At 35.7% G+C, this 22,253-nt stretch overlaps 1 protein-coding gene across 1 annotated transcript; it reads left to right on the top strand.

Moving 5' to 3' along the window:
- The first annotated feature begins 18,596 nt into the window (after positions 1 to 18,596).
- On the top strand, positions 18,597 to 21,914 carry LOC120089933 (palmitoyl-monogalactosyldiacylglycerol delta-7 desaturase, chloroplastic-like). Its single transcript, XM_039047379.2, has 4 exons — positions 18,597 to 18,884; positions 19,024 to 19,374; positions 20,874 to 20,980; positions 21,543 to 21,914. Exons 1-4 carry the CDS (start codon positions 18,627 to 18,629, stop codon positions 21,745 to 21,747), a joined length of 921 nt encoding a protein of 306 aa, XP_038903307.1. The 5' UTR covers positions 18,597 to 18,626; the 3' UTR covers positions 21,748 to 21,914.
- The last annotated feature ends 339 nt before the right edge of the window (positions 21,915 to 22,253 follow it).

The raw sequence follows: 22,253 nt of genomic DNA, 5'->3' as shown, positions 1-22,253 counted from the left end.
AATTTCTCACCAATATGTGTTATTTCAAGATCCACCAAATGTTATTATTTATAAACAAAGTGGCAAATAGGATGTGGTACACTTTGGACACTATGCATAAGTGGTTGAATGACACATGGACAACATATGTGGTAATGGAAAAATGAGATTTGACATTGAACACTAAGTATGGACATCTAACACCTATTTATAATACTCCTCCTTAGATGACCATTGTAAATATATGAAGTATGACTCATTGAAAAAAAATCCAATGAGAAAAAAATCCTAGTGAAGGAAAAATAGTACATATTTCATATAATCGAATAATCCTAAAAGAATGTAATATATTCGCTCCCCTCATGGAAACATCACTAAGATCTCTGAATCACCGCATTCCAATGTTGTGTACCAATTTCTCAAAGGTTGCGATAGGTAATGCTTTTGTAAATAAGTCGACTAGGTTATCATTCGAACAAATTTGTTATACACATGTCACCATTTTCTTCGAGACCATGAGTGTAGAAAAGTTTTAGTGAAATATGTTTTGTTCTATCTCCTTTAATATATCCTCCTTTGATTTGGGCTATACATGTTGTGTTGTTTTCGTATGATATTGTTGGAATATTTTTTTAGAAGACAAGCCACATGTTCTATGAATGTGCTAAGTCATTGATCTTAACCATACACATCCTTGACTAGACTCATGAATTGCAAGAAGTTTAGCATGATTTGACGAAATGACCATTATGGTTTGTTTCACCGATCGTCATGATATAACAGTTCCTTCACGTGTGACCAGATAACCTATTTAAGATCTAGCTTTGTGTGGATCAGATAAATATCCAAAATCTGCATAACCTAGATCAAAATTTGATTTATTTGAATAAAACAAACTCATATCAATAGTTCCTTGTAGATAACGAAATATATGCTTAATTCTGTTCCAACATCTTTTTGTTGAAGAGGAAATATATCTTGTTAATACATTTACTAAAAATGTAATATCTGGTTTTGTATTATTAGCAAGATATATAAGTGCACCAATTGCACTAAGATATGGTACTTCGGGACCAAGAAGTTTTTCATTATCATCTTGAGGTCGAAATATATCTTTCTTCACATCCAGTGAACGAACTTCCATTAGAATGTTTAATGTGAAGGAACTCTTAAACAAGAGTATCCATGAGCGGGTTTGAATCTTTCCTATTTGATTGTGACCGAATTACCACACACTCATTCTAACAAACAAATATGCATTTTAAAACTAATTATAGGTATGCTTTGACAAATAAAATACAACAGATTGAGTATATGTACCAGTTGAAGACAATCTTCACTTGAACTCAATCCAGCGAAAGTGACTCCTTTACGATCCAAATCGCCCAACAATCAATCGCCTGACAGCACCACGATCATCTATACGAATGGTAGCGCACGAACAAGTAGCAACCGGGGACGACACCATCACTTGAAGCCCTTGGTATTCTGGAAGTGAGAATCCAAAGAGTGGACTTTGATGGAATTGGTAGAGAAGGAGGAAAGGATGATCGTGTAGAACGACAAGCAAGTGGGAGATAGTAGGTGACTATCGTATAGTTAGGTGCTTGTCGCTTAGAGAAAGGTATAGAATCGTATAGGTTTTACTCAACAATCATCTAGCAAATAGTAAACGATCGTTTAGGAAAGCTCGGCGCGCTAAGCGATCGTTTAGAGAAGATGAGCAATCGTTTAGAGAATGTGTGCGATCGTTTAGTGCGTGGGTGTGTGATCGTTTAGGCGATGAGCACTATCGTATAGGCTCTCAACTAAGTGATCGTGAAGTTTCCACACTGTGAGCGAACTTTTCGAACTCTTTACAAAATGAAAAAAAACTTCATTTTATTCTTCAGTTACAATAACCGAATTCAATTTTCCTACTTTCGCACGATTTAGGAGAAATTCACGACCAATTATCTCATAACCGCCTATTCAATTAAATAATGAATATAATCATATTATATTATTAACCTATAGTTTGATATCACATATCTACTATAGTAATTTCTCCTTTACTTGATATAAATCATATTTATATCTAATTCCCTCTAAAATAATGTATCACATACATTTAGTCAATTATATCATATATAATCGAACTTCTTCTTGTCAATTTGAACATTTCAAACTGACCCAATAACTGATTCTCAACTTTATCTAAACTACTAAAGGGACCTTATGGACCTGTGGCTCGAAGCTTCAACGGTACATGAATAGCTGGCTAAACTCTTTAGCCACGAGATTCACCATCCGTTAACTTCCAGGCATTCCACTAAAGACCAACAACTGAACTCTTCTTACCACAGATATATTTCTGTGTCCATTAAATATAACCAATCATGAGTACAATGACACTTCATAGATGCTCGTAAGTACAGCTGGACTAATTTACCATTTTGCCCCTGTAGTTACAACTCACTCTTTAAGTACCACTGATTCCTCTAATGAACAATACAACATAGTCTAACTATGTGTGAATACCTCTTGGACCAAAAAAAGGTGTGTGGTGCCACATCGTTCAAGTCTTGGAATTAGCCCTTAAGGGAGATATCTATCTACTTGCCCCTGCTTTGAGGAAGAAGTGAATTTCTTCTTGTGTAGCTAAGTTCACAGCTCCCAAATCAGACGAATTTCCAAAGTGGTAGGTTTTAGTCGACGACCTGGCCACTCACACCCATGCAAATCAAAGAACCACCCTCAATGGCAGGAGTTCCCAACCCACTCAGGATTGAGGTCATGTTACCTATGGTCATCCTAGTGAAGTGAAATCTCTGTCATGAACAGTGTTATATAACGAGACGTTAACACTTCGTGGTCAGGTCTTATACAAACTCTTTGTATAAGACGCCCCCGCTCGCATGTCCCTTACACGAATGACCAGGATCAAATCATCTGTGACAAGTCACAACACTTGTGACCATTCCACAAAGTGGGTCGTATCCGTAGCATTACCAGGATAAGGTTTCCCTCCTATATCCATATACTACAGACTATTTTAGTTATCACTTAAGACACGATCCATTTGTATGTCACCACATACATGCTTAAGTTACATCCAGATAACCAGGGATTTTATGTTTATTGATTTGTGGTAAAGAAAATAAAACAATTAACTAAAATCAAGAATTGAAGTAAAATATCATATATTATACATCACAAGCGTTCGTACAAACTGTTTACAAACTATAGAACATGAGACTTTAGGGCATCAACTCCAACAATCTCCCACTTGTTCTAAAGTGAAGTAGGGTGTACAAAAACTAGTACAAAATAATAAATTAGGGCATAAAAGCCTAGTATAAGAAAATCTTCCACTTGCCCTAGTCCAGTTTGGGCGATCCTGTAGACCCATGCTCTGAAGGTGACCCTAAAATACTGTAGTCGTGAAAGCCTTCGTAAATAGGTCAACAACATTGTGCTCCGAAGCGATCTTCGTGACAATCACATCCCCTCGATGCACTATCTCGCGGATCAGATCATACTTCTGCTCTATGTGTTTGCCACACCTGTGACTCCTAGGCTCCTTGGAGTTCGCCATTACCCCACTATTATCACAATAGAGAGTAATGGGCCTAGACATATCTGGAACAACTTCCAGTTCTGTCAAGAACTTCCTGAGCCAGATGGCTTCCTTAGCAACTTCTCAAGCCACTACGTATTCCGCCTCCATAGTGAAGTCGGTGATGCACCATTGCTTAGTGCTTCCCCACACTACAGCTCCTCTGTTAAGAGTAGAAACTGACTTTTACGTGGACTTGCGAAAGTCCTTATTAGTTTGAACGTCAAAATCCGTGTATCTAGTAAGGATTAAATCCCTAGATTCATACACGAGCATGTAGTCCTTTGTTCTCCGAAGATACTTGAGGATGTTCTTCACTGTGGTTCGGTGACCCTTGCCTGGGTTAGACTAATACCTACTGACTATGCCCACAGCGTAGTAGATGTCTGAACGAGTACAGAGCATCACATACATTAAACTGCCAACGGAGATGCATATGGGACCCGTCTTAACTCCTCAACCTATTGAGGTGTCTTAGGACACATGTTCTTAGACAAAGTGACTCTATGCCTGAACGACAGTCCTCTTGGAGTCTTGCATCGAGTACTTGAGCAACATCTTGTCAATGTACAATGCCTGAGACAGTACTAACACTTTGTTCTTTTGATCCCGAAAGATCTGTATACCTAGAACAAATTGAGTCTCTCCCAAATATTTCATTTGGAATTAGGTCACTAGTCAGTTCTTAACTGTAATTAGTAGACCTATATCATTCCCAATGAGTAGTAGATCGTCTACATACAATACTAAGAATACTATTGAAGTGTTGATAATCTTCTTGTTGACATAAGGTTCATCAACGTTCTGGTTAAAGCCATACGACTTGATTGGAGTATCAAACTGTATGTTCCAAGATCTAGACACCTGTTTCAGCCCATAAATGGAACGATTCAGCTTGCAAACTTTTATCTCTTGACCTTGGGCTATGAATCCCTCGGGTTGCACCATGTAAATGGTCTCCTCAAGATTGCCATTCAGAAAGGCTGTCTTGACGTCCATTTGCCAGATCTTATAATTGTATAAGTTGCAAATGACAGGAGGATGTGGATTGACTTTAACATGACAACAGGCGAGAAAGTCTCCTCATAGTCAACTCCCTCTACCTGGGCATAACTCTTTGCCACAAGTCGAGCCTTGAAGGTCTGTACCTTCCCATCAGCATCCCGTTTGTGCTTGTAGATCTATTTACAACCTATAGGTCTTACCCCATCAGTCTGATCTACAAGATCCCATACTGAGTTGAAGTATATCGACTCCATCTCGAGATCTATGGCCTTGACCCATTCATCCCGATCGACATCCTCTATTGCCTTCTGATAAGACAACGGATCCTCAACATCGCCATATGCTACCATACCTAGGATTTCCGTGAAACCCAGATAGCGAATGGGCGGGTTCACAACCTTTCCACTGCGTCAAGGTTTCATCTACTCTTGAGGGGGAACTGACCTACTAGATGAACTACCCCATCAACAACAACTCTTGCTGATGAAGCAGACTTTTCAACAACTCTTGTTGAAGTTTCAGTAGTTTCATTAGAAAGCTCATGCAACACGACTTTACTTCGTGGACTATGCTCCCTAATATGATCATTCTCCAAGAAAGTAGCGTTCGTGGAAACAAACACCCTATTTTTTCGACGGATCATAAAAATAACCCCCTCGTGTACCTTTGGGGTAGCTTACAAAGAGGCATAACCTCGACCGTTGTTCCAACTTCTTGGGATTTTCCTCAAGCATATGTGCAGGGCAACCTCAAATATGGAAGTGACGTAAACTAGCTTTACGCCCGTTCCACAACTCCAGAGGTGTTCTCGCAACACTCTTGGAGGGAACAGAGTTGAGTATGTATACCGCAGTCTCCACTGTGAAACCCCAAAACGAGTCCCGTAAGGAAGCGTAACTCATCATCGAACGAACCATGTCCAACAAGGTTCTATTTCTCCTCCCCGCTATACCATTTTGTTGAGGTGTACACTGAGAGTTAGGAAATGATTCCATGTTCTATCAAATAGTCCTGGAATTACGAGTCTAAAAACTCTCCACCTCGATTTGATCGAAGTGTTTTAATCCGTCTATCCAATGCGTTCTCAACTTCAGCCTTGAACTCTTTGAACTTTTCAAAGGATTCATATTTTCGTTGCATAAGATAAACATACTCGTACCTAGAGTAATCCTCAGTAAAACTGATAAAATACTTATAGCCACCTCGTGCTTGCACATTTATTGGACCACAAAGGTTAGAATTTACTAACTCAAGAGACTCTTTGGCTCGATCACCTTTTCCAGTAAAAGGTTGTTTAGTCATCTTACCCTCAAAGCAAGATTCACACACCGGTAAAGAATTTTCTTCAACTCACTTAAAAGTCCATTCTTCACCAATCTCTCAATCCTATTGAGATTGATGTGCCCTATTTTAGAGAAATTCATTGACGTTTAGATTGAGTTACGACAGTTTTAAACAATTCTGTAATATGGAGGGAACTAATGGCTAATGGTCTTAGCACATACAAGTTACTTTCCAGATATGCTGTACAAATATTAACACCATTTTTATGAATAAACGCTTTACCCACATTAAATGAAATAGTGTATTTACATTGTAGCAAGCACTTTACAAAAATAAGGTTCCTCTTAAGTTCAGAAACAATATATACATCATTCAAAATTAGAAACCTATTATGTAAAGATAACTGGATCCCTCCCACTGCCACAGCTGAGATGATGTGCCCGGTGCCTACTCGCATCGTCATCTCACCAACCTTCAGCTGTCGCCAGGATCTAATCCCCTAAAAAGAAGAATAAACATGGTTAGTGGTGCCCAAATCAATTATCCAGGCAAAATCTTCATTCTTCACTAAACAAGTTTCAAGTACAAGTAAATCATATTTACCTTTATCTGCCTTGACCTTAGCCTTGGCGGCCTTCCTTTCCTTAAGCCAGCGAGGACAGTTCCTCTTCCAGTGTCCATCCTGGTTGCAGTAGAAACACTTTCCCTTTTCAACTTGTGGCAGACGCCTTTTTGGGGCAACAGGAGGCGGGTTAGCAAGCACCTTCCCTTTCCCTTTACCACCCTTCTTCTTCTTCCCCTTTGTAGAGTTAGATGTAGAAAGTGCAGACTTCGTTCCTGAGGTTGAAACTCTATGAAACGTCCTAGAAGATGAAGCAACATTTGCCTCAGCTTTCTTCCTCTCTTTACTTTTCAGTAACAATTAGTAGGTCTGCAACTTGTTGAGGAAAGTTGTAAGGGTGTATTTCACTTTGTTAAGAATCACATTATTAACAAAGTGCAGGAAGCTCTCCGGCAATAAATGCAGGATTATGATAACTTGGCTGCCCTCATCAATGATAGACCCATTCAACTTCACCACATTGAAGTGTACCATCATGTTAAGCACATGTTCATGAACAGAGGTGCCTTCTTCCATTTTGGAGTTGAATATATAATTTAGAGCCTCGTGCTTGAGCTGTTCAGACGGTTGTCCAAACATCCCCCACAGGGACTCCATGATCTCACGCGCTGAGACCATGGGCTCATGCTTCTTGGCCAAGACGTCATTAAGACTTGCCACGATATAGGCTCGGGATTCGCCCATGTCCATCGCTCATATGCCTCCCGAACATTTCGAGTTGGCATTCGAAGCTAGAATAGAAGGACAGACCTCCGTAAGGGCAAACATGAGATCTTCGATGAGTAGTATCGTTGTGATCATATGTTTCCATGTTGGAAAGTTATCGACAGTTAATTTTTTGGCGCTAAGCAAAGCAATTGTGGTTGTGGCCATTTTTCAAAACTTGTTGTTGAAAAATGAACAAAACTTTTATTAGATTTTGCTAAACTACATTTTAACCAATTAATTTTGCAAAACAGTTTCAAGTACCCTAAGTGAAAAACTTCTATTTTGCAATGATGCCCCAGTGAGGCAGGACAAACATCACCGGTGAGGTGATCAGATGCTCCTTTACTGAGATGAGACTTTCTCAACCATTAGGCAGAACCAACTCTTGGAACTGGACCCAACAGCCACCATTTATTTGGTCCAAAACTGTTAATCTTTAACAATTTCGCGTAAGTGTGACCCTTCTCTTTCGGTACCAGAGTCTCGCCCTAATGAGCCCACCGTAGAGAAGAAGCAGATTAGGACAAGAGACTAATGTGAAACCCAAATTTCCATTTTCACTACTTAAACAGGTAACTAAGGGAATTAACTAAGTGAAAGTTAAATCCTATGTTGAAGAGAAGGAAATTTCTAAGTGTTGAATGAGTTTTCCTTGAGTAGTTTGCCTTTATTAGTGGAATTTGGCTGAGTATAAAGTCAAAAGGAACCATGTGTTTGGTGTTAACGCATGAGATGGGGCTAAGTGTAGCCGAAGGCAACCGTGCGTGAGCTGGTGAGGTTAAACACATGATTGGCCGAGGTGTTGATAAGAGGCATTGCCTAAGTTGCTCATGCATTTAGGCTGTGTGAGCGAGATGTTGAGTGCAAGGTGCTAGGCAGACGATCATGTAGCAAATAAGCGATGCTACAAGATGAGGTAGGCAATCGTGTAGCAAATGAGCGGTGCTACACGATGAGGTAGGCGATCGTGTAGCAAATGAGTGGCGTTACACGATGAGGTAGGCGATGAAGAAGGCGATCGTGTAGCAAATGTCCAGAGCTAAGCGATGCGCTAGACGATCATGAAGATGCACACAGCGAGAAGTGACGTGCTAGACGATCGGGCTATACGATAGGCATTAAGCACTACATGATCAGTGTAAGCCCTAGACGATAGCGTTAAGCATTAGACGATGCGCGAACGCTAAGCAATAGACTATACGATGGCGTTATGCGATGGGCGTGAGCGCTAGATGATAGCCGTGTTGTGCTAGACGATGGGCGTCAGTGCTACACAATGGGCGGAATACTAAGCGATGAGCGGATGCATTAGACGATAGGACGTCAGTGCTAAACGATAGAGGTAAACGATGGGTACGGCAGCTAAGCGATAGGCTATGTGCGAGATCGTTGAGAGTGAGATCGTTTACTAAACGATTGAGCTTCACGATAGGGTGTTGGAGCTAAGCGATAGATGCAAGAACTAAGCGATAGAGCGGTGCTGATGCTTGCGTTACATAAGGTTGATGAGCTCATTTGGACAAATGGCTATACCCAGAGAAGGTTCAACTTGAGTTAGTATAAGCTAGATGAATTAAGTTTCATGTAAAGAAAGTCTTATGCATAATGAAGACAACTAAAGTATATGAGTGGCATGAGAGTAGGTGAATGTCAAGGGAGTAGGTGGTGGCAAAACATGGTGCAAACACTCCAAAGTAGGAGGTGTCTTGCGTTGAGACTTGGTAATGATGATAAAGATCATTTCCTTTGGCCTATAAATACCACCACAAGATGTATCTTCCATTCACAAGCCAAATCCTTTTCAAAGAACGTGAGGAAGAGTGTTAGAAAGTAAATTTGAAGGAGAGCGTTGGAAGTGAGATCATGTGTCGGTCATGAAATTCCAAAAGGAGAATATGCTATCAGACAGTGAAGTCTGGAAGTAGTATCAATTTGGGATGAGGATTTCTCCCAGAATACTCGTGTATTTAGAGTGATTTTAAAGCCACTTGAAAGATTTGAGAGTTTAGTTCTTAGAGTAGGGCTGCCAGAAAAGAAGTTTCGAGGAATTGGTCTGAAGAATGAGGAAAAGACAGAAGGGTCGAGCTGTCGAGTAAGCTTGAGCCAGTATTGATGTTTTGATGATTCTGGCCAGACCATGAGGAGTTCTAAGCTAAGTTTTTAAGGTAAGATTCTTGAGACATTGTAGAGAATGTTTGTAGAAGGAAGTATCTCGAGATAAGGCTTAGAATTATGAGTAATATGAGCTTTAATTTGAATATGGATCCTAGGGTTCAAAAGGGAGCCTAAAGTGATCAAGGAACTTTTAGAAAGGAAGACTCCAACTTTACCAAGGTGAGTGGTACTTTCCTTTAAGTCTTAACCATATCTCTTAGAGTAAAATGCATATGCTGATGTTGTGAATGAGTAATTAGCATGAAAATGAGAACATATGATCGGGATGGTCAGGGGGTCAATAGACCTAGTTCCTGAGCCCCAAATGGAACCTCACAAAATGGTCAGGGGACCGAGAGGTCTAGTTTCTGAGCCTGTGGGAACAGCCTCGTATGGGATGGTCAAAGGACCGATGGGCCTAGTTTCTAAGCCCATAAGAGGGGAGCTATGTGCACATAGGGAACAAAGGGAACACAAAAGAGTAAGCATTTATAATTAGTAACAATTAACTATCTACCGTGCGTGTAGATAGAAGGTGAGACCAGACTCATTCAAAGATGAGGTTTGAGTACTAACCTTGTATATATATGATATGCTTGTTATTTATGAGTTGAAATAGATTCTAGAAGTTACTTACCACTCACTGAGCTTTGTGACGCTCATTCTTTTCTTTCATGTTTTCTTCCCAGGTAGCGAAAGGTGAGGAGTTCCAGGATGCTGCTAAGGTCAAGGACTGCCACAAGCCATAGTTACACTTCCAGGGTTTTAGAGTTGTTAATGTAAACTTTGTAGTTAAGTCGTGGAGTTGTATAAACATTATATTGTTGTAATAAACCTACTCAATTGGTTATTGTTTATCTTCTTGACTTAAAGTTTACTGAGAGCAATGAGGTTTAGTTGAACAGTAGGTATCACAAAAGAGTAATATCTTCGGTCCCTCACACCTCTCCTTGGGTTCAGGAGGCGGGCTCAGGGCGAGGTATGACAATTAAGTAACCTTATCCTCTTACAGGAGATCCAAAGAAACACGCAAAACTGCCATCCTATAGGAGGACACTCTGTACCGCAGGTTTTGATAGGTATGATTGATGATGTTCTATGCTTGAAATGATGCGATACTACTTCTAAATATTCGTTAATTATGGATGTTCATGTAGCATGCCATGCGTTGTCACAAGCTTCCTTATGATAGAACCAAGTGTAATTCCACCGCAAGTTTCTCAGTGTGATCCGAGGTCGAACACGGGGACTGATTTAGGTTATTGTGGTATGTCATGATATATACGACCAAGTTTTCAATCTTTAAAAATGTGTTTGTACAGGTATATAAATTGTGATAAAATAAAGTAAAGCAGTAAAGATGCGATAATAAAATGAAATACAATAAACCTAAGTTAGATGATACAAGATACAGGCTTCATGTTACACAATGTTGGGGTCAAGGCTGGCTGTGAAAGTTGTGCAAAGACGTGGAATACGGCGACAAGTCTTATGAACAGAATAGAAAGAGAAAGAAAAATAATATAAACAACGTAAGTTCTCAATTGCATTGAAGCTACAAATCCTGTTCCGCTCTTCTCTTGGCATATACCTTTCAGTGATCGGCCGCGTTCCCACATGTCTGTGGTGAAACAGACACTAACGTATTGAACGTAAGGTTGCTTCTATGTCTGGAAGTACTACTCGCTTTAGTTAACGCATTCTTCTGACCTTCTCTCGATAGATTAGAATAGCATCTTCACTTCTGCTCTCACAGGTGAAGATGTCGTCCAGCATGCCTTAGCTAAACACATTTTATATCTTTAACACAGATTAAGTACTTAGTTAATTCATATTGCTTATCAGGGAATTAAGAAGACATCATGAAGAAAGTGATTGACGGGTGAACAGAAATAGACAGAAAATGATAAAGGAAAGCTATCGAAACGTTTAATATCTCTATTAAGCGTTTGATACATGGTGTGAATGAAAAGATAATGAGAAAGTGAAATATAACGATGAAAGAGATAGAACAGATATAAACAAGTGCCAATGTCTTGGCATAGATTCGATGAAGATCTGCTTGCCAGATAGGATGGATTTGATGGTAGGAAGAGCTTCCCTCTCAAGCTTGCTCCACCGGTAGCAGGGATCTTTGCACAGAGCTTTCAATCGGGTGTTTGGCAGGGTAGATCTGAGATTCACCTCTCGGCCTTATCTCGTCTTCTTCCCGAATTTCTTTACTTAAGCACTCAGCTCAACCTTTTCTCTCAACAGTTTTGCAACATTTACCCCGTATCCCATAGCATTCTTTTTCTCTGAAATCAATGGGTTATTTATAGGTGCAGATCTTTGACTCTAGCCTTGTGGTCCCCACTTGATTGTCATTGTAATTCCGAAGATGGAGGGATATTATTCCTTCTGTTATGCAATCAGACCGTCAATTCTGCACAACCATTAGTTGTAGACGTGTCTCAATCCTCTGCTTTTGCATTGCTCAACTGCATCTTTCGATCATGGATTCACATGCGGTGTTGTTTTTATTACCGCATGCGGTTGCATACTGCTCTAGATCGACTATCACATTGCGCCGTCATTGTGATAATCGTCTCTTCATTGTTGACTGACAGGCGCAATGTGACAGAGATGCGTTGATCAGTTTCTCGTGAGCCTTGAGCGCAAATGGTGACTTGGTCTCCTGCAAAATAGAGTAAAATTCAGCTTGTCTTCCATCTTTATGGTGTTAGTGGGTGTAATTGCAAACATTTATAATTATTGTAATACTAGGCTAATTTTCATACAATCGACGTATATTCACTAACTTTTGGCTGCAATATCTAGATAAGGTGGCATAAATAACTTGTATTTCTACAAGTTATCACACTCCCATGGTGCCTCGAGGCGATGCGCAGAAACTTTATTCAATCCAACGAATGAGACCGTGGGATATGCTGTCACACTTCCTGCTCCCATTTACTATGAACATTCTCTCCATCCACCTTGATATTGACCTACCTAAACACCATCCTTTAGGGGGACACTCCCAAGGTGCCACGAGGCCGAGGGTAGATCTCACGATGTGGACTATATAGGAGAAACGTGAAAGGTTTAAGTGAAGCATCATATGCCCCAAGTACTTCCCATTGAATGTTCTACCTATGGGTTCATTAACCTAGACAATCAGCTACTGATTTTAGTCTAAGTAATCTTTTTAAGTCCGCTCATAAACAACTTTTGTCTATGAAAAATGAACAAGTTCAAGTAGTCACATTTAAACACTTTAATGAACTGTCATTAACTTGCATGCATGCATCAAATATATCTAATTCACCTTTCCAGGTAGGTTCCCAGGTAGGGGTGTTACATTTTTGTCAACTTAAATACCCCAACCTAGACAAAACCCGCCTTAGACAAAAGGTTTCTTATAGATAGATTTGCTACACTTTAACCTTTTATTAGTCAATTTAATCCTATTAAACTGATTAAAAGATTAAAGCTCAAGGGTTGCTAATCATATTAGAACCATGATATTAGGTCTATGTTATCCAAGTTTTTAACATTTTAAAACCATGAATTAAACTTAAGTGAGCATGCATGTCTTTCTTATTACTTTTAGTTCTAATTTCTCTTTAACCATTAAAAAGAAACAACTAAAATACATTGTGCATAACTAGGTGTTTATAACGCTTATAAAGAAACCTATATGTCATGTTTCATGCAATGTCCGATCATTACTATACATAACTTTTATATACGCGTAATAACCAAGCAAACATGCTTTCCATATACCCTTATACTATAACAATTATATTATAAAGATGATGCATGTCAATGCTTTTATGCATGCATAAATATAACTCTTATATTATATGATGCATGAGCATGCTCTTACTTAATTAAATCATGTTTCTCTAAATTATAACATTTACAATAAAGAGATGATGCATGACCAATGCATAACCTAAGGTGTGATTTACTATATGTGCATACCCTATGACATATAAATAATCATACATCTCATGTATTAAATCAAGGATTAATGGACCAAGATGAATCTTTACAAAAACCAGAATGAAATAATTCTATCTACTACAATTTTTACCGAGCAAACCATTTCACAGGCGAACCGGGTCTTGAACCGCCAGGAGAAAATCCATTGTTTAGTAAACGGCGTAGGTAAACGATCGCTTAGCGCACACTAGACGATAACGTGAAAAAGCTACGATCACTTAGATGACAATGAGGCTACAAAGTTTGATCGTCTAAGCGATCGCTTAACGCGGAAAAGGTAAATGATTTACCGTGCGATATTCCATGATCGATTAGTCAATTACTAAGCGATGATGCTTGCTGAGCTAAACGATTGTCTAGTGCGTGTGCATGAAATGATGCCCGATCATCCGATATTCAGTGATTGCTTACCTCATCGTCTACATGACTCGATCAACTCTTGATCGTCTTCTTCCTTGAAGACCAGCAACCCTTGCTCTGAACTTCTTCATGAACGACTCAAGACTCAAACTGACTTTGAATTACAGGCTCGATAACAATTAATTGTGCCAAAAAACGCAGGGGCCTTTACAATTAACCGAAAATGCAAAAGAATTAATCAAACTGAGGTTACATACCAGAAAATTCCATGAGTCCGCACATCCACAAACAATTTAACAATTAAACAGAGAGCAAATATGCACCCACCACGAATGTCTATGTAATTCGTTGCATCAATGAAATTGGAATATCAGAACCTGGCTCTGATACCAATTGAAGGAACTCTTAAACAAGAGTATCCATGAGTGGGTTCGAATCTTTCCTATTTCATTGTGATCAAATTATCACACACTCATTCTAACAAACAAGTATGCATTTTAACACTAATTATAGACATGCTTTGATAAATAAAATACAACAAATTGAGTATACGTGCCAGTTGAAGAAAATCTTCACTTGAACTCAATCCAGCGGAAGTGACTCCTTTACGATCCAAATCGCCCAACAATCAATAGCCTAACAGCACCACGATCGTCTATACGAACGGTAGCGCACGAACAAGCGCAACCGGGGACGACACCACCACTTGAAGCCCTTGGTATTCTCAAAGTTAGAATCTAAAGAGTGGACTTTGATGGAATTGGTAGAGGGAAGAGGAAAGGACGATCGTGTAGAACGACAAGCAAGTGGGAGATAGTAGGTGACTATCGTATAGTCCGATGCTTGTCGCTTAGAGAAAGGTACAGAATCATGTAGGTTTTACTCAGTAATCGTCTAGCAAATAGTAAACGATCGTTTAGGAAAGCTCGACGCTAAGCGATCGTTTAGAGAAGGTGAGCAATTGTTTAGAGAACGCGTGCGATCGTTTAGTACGCGGGTGTACGATCATTTATGCGATGGGCGTTATCATATAGGCTCTCAACTAAGTGATCGTGAAGTTTCCACACTGTGAGCGAACTTTTCGAACTCTTTACAAAATGGAAAAAAAAATTCATTTTATTCTTCAGTTACAATAACCGAATTCAATTTTCCCACTTTCGCATGATTTAAGAGAAATTCATGGCCAATTTTTTCATAATCGCCTATTCAATTAAATAATAAATATAATCATATTATATTCTTGACCTATAATTTGATATCGCATATCTACTATAGTAATTTCTTCTCTACTTGATATAAATCATATTTATATCTAATTTCCTCCAAAATAATGTATCACATACTTTTAATCAATTATATCATATATAATTAACCAGTTCAATTATATCATATTCGAACTCCCTCTTGTCAATTTGAACATTTCAAATTGACCCAAAAACTGATTCTTAACTTTATCCAAGCTACCAAGGGGATCTTATGGAATTGTGGCTCAAAACTCCAACGATACGTGAATAGCTGACTAAACTCTTTAGCCACGAGATCCACCATCCGTTAATTGCCAAGCATTTCACTAAATACCAACAACCGAACTCTTCTTACCACAAATATATTTCTGTGTCCATTGAATATAACCGATCATGAGTACGATGACTCTTCACAGATGCTCGTAAGTACAGTTGAGCCAATTTATCGTTTTTCCCCTATAGTTACATCTTACTCCTTAAGTACCACTGATTCCTCTAATGAACAATACAACATAGTCCAACTATGTGTGAACACCTCTCCGGCCAAGAGAAGGTGTGTGGCGCCACATCATTCAAGCCCTGAAATCAGTCCTTAAGGGAGCTATCTATCTACTTGTCCCTGCTTCAGGTAAGGAGTGAACTTCTTCTTGTGTAGTTGAGTTCCCAGCTCCCAAATCAGACGAATCCTCAAAGTGGTAGGTTTGAGTCGGCGATCTGGCTACTCGTACCCATGCAAATAAAAGGACTGACCTCAATGCCAGGAGTTCCCAACTCAATCAGGATTGAGGTTATGTTACTTATGGTCATTTTAGTGAAGTGAAGTCCCTGTCATAAACAGTATTATATAAAGAGACGTTAACACTTTGTGATCAGGTTTTATACAAACTCTTTGTATAGGAAGCCCCCGCTCGCATGTCCTCTATATGAATAATCAAGATCAGACCATCTGTGATAAGTCATAACACTTGTGACCATTCCACAAAACGGGTTGCATCCGTAGCATTACCAAGATAAGGTTTCCCTCATATATCCATATACTACAGACAATTTTGGTTATCACTTAAGACATGATCCACTTGTGTGTCACCACATACATGCTTAAGTTACATCCAAATAACCAAGGATTTTAGGTTTATTGATTTGTGGTAAAGCAAATAAAACAATTAACTGATCAAAATCAAGAAGTGAAGTAAAATATCATATATTATACATCACAAACGTCCGTACAAACTGTTTACAAACTACAGAACACAAGACTTTAGGGCATCAACCTCAACCATTTCCTGCTTGTCCTAAAGTGAAGTGGGATGTACAAAAACTAGTACAAAGCAATAAACTAGGGCAAAAAAATCCAGTGCAAGAAAATGTGGTAGAGTCGCCTGAACAGATGCTTTATCCATATAATGGATGTGCTTTATCCATATAAAATATTTTCAAAACTTTTCCTGTATAAGTTGACTGATGAACAAATATCCCATCTGCTAAATGCTCAATTTCCAAGCTAAGGCAAAATTTTGTTTTTCCTAGATCTTTCATCTCAAATTCTTTCTTAAAATACTATATTGCCTTTGAAAGCTTTTCAAGAGTCCCAATTATATTTAAGTCATCAACATATACAGTCATAATAGCAAATCCTGACTGTGATTACTTTATAAAAACACATGAATACATTGGATTGTATTGATATCCTTCTTTCAAAAAATATCCATTCAAGCAATTGTACCACATTCATCCTGATTGTTTCAATCCATATAGCGATCTCTATAACTTTATTGAATACAATTCCTAGGAACTTGATTTATATGCTTTAGGTACCTTAAGTTCTTCTAGGATTCTCATATAAATATCATTATCAAGAGATCCATATAAATATGTTGTGACTATATCTATAAGATGCATGTTCAGATTTTCATACACAATCAAACCAATTAAATATTTTTGTGTAATTGCGTCACCACCAGAGAGTACATCTCCTCATAATTAATACTAGGTCTTTGTGAAAAACCTTATGCAATGGAAGCTCGTGCTGATAATGTGTTGTGAAATTTAGAAGCATAATAGAAACACAAATATAGAGAAAATATAATATAATAATATACAAATATAATAAAAAAACTAAAATTATGAAAAATTGGATAATATGAAAAATGGAGTGGGATTTTGAAGTGGATTTATCACCAATATGTGTTATTTCAAGATCTACCAAGTGTCACTATTTATAGACAAAGTGACAACTAGAATGTGGCACTTTGGACACTATGCATAAGTGATTTGATACATGGGCAACATACGTGGTAATAGAAAAATGACATTTGACATTGTACACTAAACACGAGCATCTAACACCTATTTGTAATATTTATAATAAATACTTTTTTATTGTAATTTTATTTGGTTGTTATATTTTAAAATATTATTTTTTTATCATTTGTTTTGAGTTTAGTATCGCTTATCCAAAATTTTTATGGTTGAATTTTCATTCATGCTCATTTTTAAGTTTTAGTGTTAATTTTCGATTTATTAATTTAAAAAATAAATTAATTATAATTAAATTAATTTTCATTAATTTTTTATCCTATTAAAATTAATATAGAAATCCACTTAATAATTCTTTTAAATTAATTAATTAAAATTAATACCACGTGAATGAAAGGCAAGCATTAAGTTTTTCAAAATGAAAAAAAAAAAGGAAAAAAAAAGAGGCAAGCATGAAGTAGAAGTAAAAAGTCTAGATATATAGGGACCAAAAATAATTACAATTCATTTATGAGCCGAAGAGTTATTTTCATTTTCAAGCTGTGTTTTCGGTCAATTACATATTATTCGATATTCAAATGTAACATTTTAAAACATAAGTGTCAAATGAAAATTAAACTAAAAAGTTATAAAGGAAAACTTATATTCAAAATTTAGGGATAAATTTTTTTTTTATAAATATGGTAATGGAGAGGTCATTGGAAAATTTTGAAGTTTCAACTACACTCAAAACTTAGTATCTAAGGTCCCGTTTGATAACCATTTAATTTCTTTTCAATATTTAAAAATTAAGCATATTTCATCGACATTTCTTACTATGACTTGCATCTTTCAAGTACAATAGTTAAATTCTTAGTCAAATTTAAAAAACAAAAACAATTTTTTGAATGCTATTTTTGTAGTTCTCAAAATTTGGCTTGCTTTTTAAACCATTGGTGAAAAGTAGATAAAATGGTGGAAATAATGTTCATAGACTTAATTTCCAAAAACAAAAACAAAAAAACAAAATGGTTACCAAACGGAACCTTAGTTTTTTTTGTTTTTGTTTTTGAATATTAACCTTATAAACACTACTTCCACCTCCAAATCTCTTTTTTTGTTATCTACTTTTTCTCAATGGTTTAAAAAACCAAGTCAATTTTTGAAAACTAAAAAAAGTAGCTTTTGAAAATTTATTTTTGTTTTTAAAATTTGGCTAAAAATTTAATTAACCATTGTACTTAAAAAAAAATACAAATTATTATATAAAATTGAAAGAAAATAAGCTTAATTTTTTTTAAAGAAATGATTACTTAACTAGGCTTAAATTAGCTAAATTAAACTCAAAACGTAGCTAAATTAATCAGTTCAACAAGTCTTAAATTATATATACACACACATGGGGGTTAGAAGATATATAGTCTAATCTTTAGCAAGCCCTTACGAAATGGCAAAGCCTTCTAGGAGAGAATGGACGAAGATCGACAAAGGAATGGCTTCCTTTTATTTCTTTGTTCATGTGCTTTGTATTTTTGCCCCATTTTATTTCAATTGGAGTGCATTTTGGGTTGCTTTTGCATTACATAACATTACGGGACTTTTCGGTATTAGTATTTCATATCATAGAAATCTTTCACATCGAAGCTTTAAGCTCTCTAAGTTCTTTGAATACTTATTTGCTTATTGTGGAGTTCATGCATTACAGGTTTGACATCTAATAACTTATATAATTACTTATATATCAACATGAAGATGGATTGTTACATACAGTTGGCTAACTTAGTATATGAAAATATATCTATTGTCTAATAAAATCTTTCATTGTTTCTCTTTTAACGTTTTAGGGTGATCCAATCGGTTGGGTGAGCACGCATAGAAGTCATCATCAGTTTGTTGATACTGAAAGGGATCCACATAGTCCTGTTCAAGGATTTTTGTTTAGTCATATGACTTGGTTGTTTGATTCCAATTTTTATGCTAAAAAAGTTTGTTCAAATCCGTCCTTTAATAATTTTAAAGAGATTGAAAAAAAGAATTTTTTAAGTGTTAGGAAATATGGGAGAGCAGATAATGTTGGTGACTTGGAGAAGCAAACTTTCTATAGATTTATTCACAAAACCTATCTTCTTCATCCAATTATTCTTGCAATCCTACTTTTTCTTGTTGGGGGAACTCCTTTTCTCATATGGGGAATGGTAAAATCTCTCACTTAATTTGTTTCTTTCAATTATTATTTTTTTCTGCGAAAATATTTCTTTAATCTCTTCGTTTTAGATTGAGTTTTTATTTGGTCTCAAGGTTTTATAATGTTATATTTTTACTCTTAAATTGTAAGATTAATTTCTTTTTTATCTCTAGATCTCGGAATGTTACGTTTCTATCCTTAAATTTTGTTTCAATATATAGTCTTTATAGCTTCAAGATTTATATTTTTAACTTAATTTTTCACTAAATATTCACTTTATGTGTCTGTGACAATGTCTATTAATTAATTTAAATGAATTACAAATAAGTTAGTTCTCACTCATGAATATTCCATCACTATTAAAATTAATTAAAAATTTTAACATCACAATTATTTCAAATTAATTAACTTATATCTTATGTCAATTTTCAAAGTGAGCATTAGGAAAAATTTGGGGATAAAAATGTAAATATATGTTGAGATGTATGACCAAATGAAAATTGAACTCAAAACTAAGGGTAAAAATATAATACTATGAAATCTAGTGATAAAATGAAAATTAAACTCAATATTAAGAGGTAAAAGTGTGTGATTTTAAAATCCAAGAACCAAATAAAAACTAAACTCAAAACTTACAGACTACACGAATAATTTTATTTTAATTTTTTAAGTACAATAAATAGAAGGGTGAGATTTGAATTTCCAACCTCATCAGAAGTATTACATATTAATTACCATTTAATTAACTTGTGTTTACTTGCTCCATTATCAATTTATTAATCATGAAAAAGTGTAGATTATTTTATTTACATTAAAATCATTTGATTAGCGTGTAAAGAAAATCAACTCCAATTTAATCAAATGATCCTCAAAACATAATATTTTTCTAAAAAAATATGAAATCTAAATATGTTTAGTTTATAATTAAAATATAAGCCTACCATAAAGTATATAAATCTGAGATTTAAAGATCCGTGATTCAAATATCTCCTTCAATATTGAACTCAAAATAATAATAATAATCAAATGAATCAAACTACTCTTTTCTTGTTACGTGAGTTCGGTGTGCTAGATTTATTATTGAGGTTGTAACACCTAAATTTCAACTTTACATTCATTTATAATGTAGATAAAATCATTCATAAATTTATAGAAAGAAACCGTGTATGACATATGATACAGGGATGAAAATATTTGCAGATATACAGATATGTCCATGGATATTAAATATTCATGGATATCTCCAACATCTTTTATAAATGCTCGTAAAATATAAAAAAAAGGTCATTTCTATTTAGACTAATACAAATATGATTACTAATAATAATATCTACAACTTAGTTTTGGAATAAAAACAAACTTAATTATCAATCTAAATAAATTTTATAAATTCCGCGACTAATAGAAATATTTGTCTAGATCGAGATTTTATCGATTCATCTGTAAAATTACAATCTCAATATGAACATCAATATTTTAATCCTTGGTATGATACTCGTTTCCATGCAGGGCGTGAGGATTGTAACGCTCCTACACTCAACATTTATGGTAAACTCAATATGTCATACATGGGGAAAGCAACCATGGAAAAATAACAATTTATCTACAAACAATTGGTAAGTGTGAAAAATAACATTTTTTTTTAAATGCTCATTTTAATTTAACATTTTTTTTCGGTTGATTTTAATTTGACAAAACTTATAGATAACAGTAAGTAGTTTGTTTATTATTTCATTATTAAACTATAATGTAGATCGATCTATATTACACTTCTAACAAAAATAATTGTCAATTTTTTTTTAAAAGAAAAACTTCCAAATTACTAATATATTTGTATTAACTTATTTATTTATATGACTTTTGGTATAGAGTATATAAAAAAGTATCATTAATTTATAAGTCATAAGATAATTTATCTATTATTCAACTAATAAATCATATATATTCCTTTAGATGTCACATACTCTTAGTCACAATTTTTTAGTGACAAAAGTATTGTAGTTTATTGTTTATGATATACATTATTTCAAAATTGAAATATTTATCGATATATTAATCTTAAAAAGATATAATTTATTAATTTGAATATGCGGTCGGATTTCAAATTTTATCGATATATATTTATATCGAAAAATTGAAACTTCGATCATATCGATGTTTTAATGTTTGATGATATAGGTTACTGGGTTTGGTTGTATATGGAGAAGGGTGGCACAATAATCACCATGCTTTTGAGTATTCGGCTAGATTTGGACTAGAATGGTGGGAAATCGACTTTGGTTGGTATGTGATTATGTTACTTCAAGCCATTGGAGTGGCCACTAATGTCAAACAGCCTTCCCAAGCCCACAAACAAAGAATGAACCAAAATGCCTCATTGTAGGTATATTAATGAATGTATGATCCAAACTCATATAATTATTATTAACGTTTTGAACATCAATGTGAAATATGGATAAAATGTTATCTTGATGGATATCTTTAAGAAAAAAGATATTTAAATTAATGACGAACCATTTCAATAAATAAGTATAAGTTTCTTGTTATCAATTTAAACTTTCTACACTAGTGATATTTTATTGATATATTTGTTATATTTTATTTACTTTTTAATGATAAAATAACAATGTTGGCTCTTAGGGGTGGAAATGGTTCGGTTCGATTTGGTTTGGTGGTCAAACTGAAACGAATCAAATTTTATAATATGTGAAACCGATGTTATATTATAAAATTTTATAATATCTTAAACCGGTTCGATTTGGTATATATGCCGTTTAGTTCGGTTTCAAATTCGATTTTTGCATTTTTAAAAAACTTATGTTATATTTTTTTTTTAATTAAAAAACGGTTTGGTTTGGTTCGACTCGGTTTTAAATTCGGTTTTGTTCT

Source organism: Benincasa hispida, chromosome 11, assembly GCF_027475165.1.
Source record: "Benincasa hispida cultivar pf3 chromosome 11, pf3_genome.v1.1, whole genome shotgun sequence".
NCBI classification, from domain to species: domain Eukaryota; kingdom Viridiplantae; phylum Streptophyta; class Magnoliopsida; order Cucurbitales; family Cucurbitaceae; genus Benincasa; species Benincasa hispida.
Note: the sequence above shows the minus strand (reverse complement) of the source record. Positions and strands in the feature narration are given on the sequence as shown.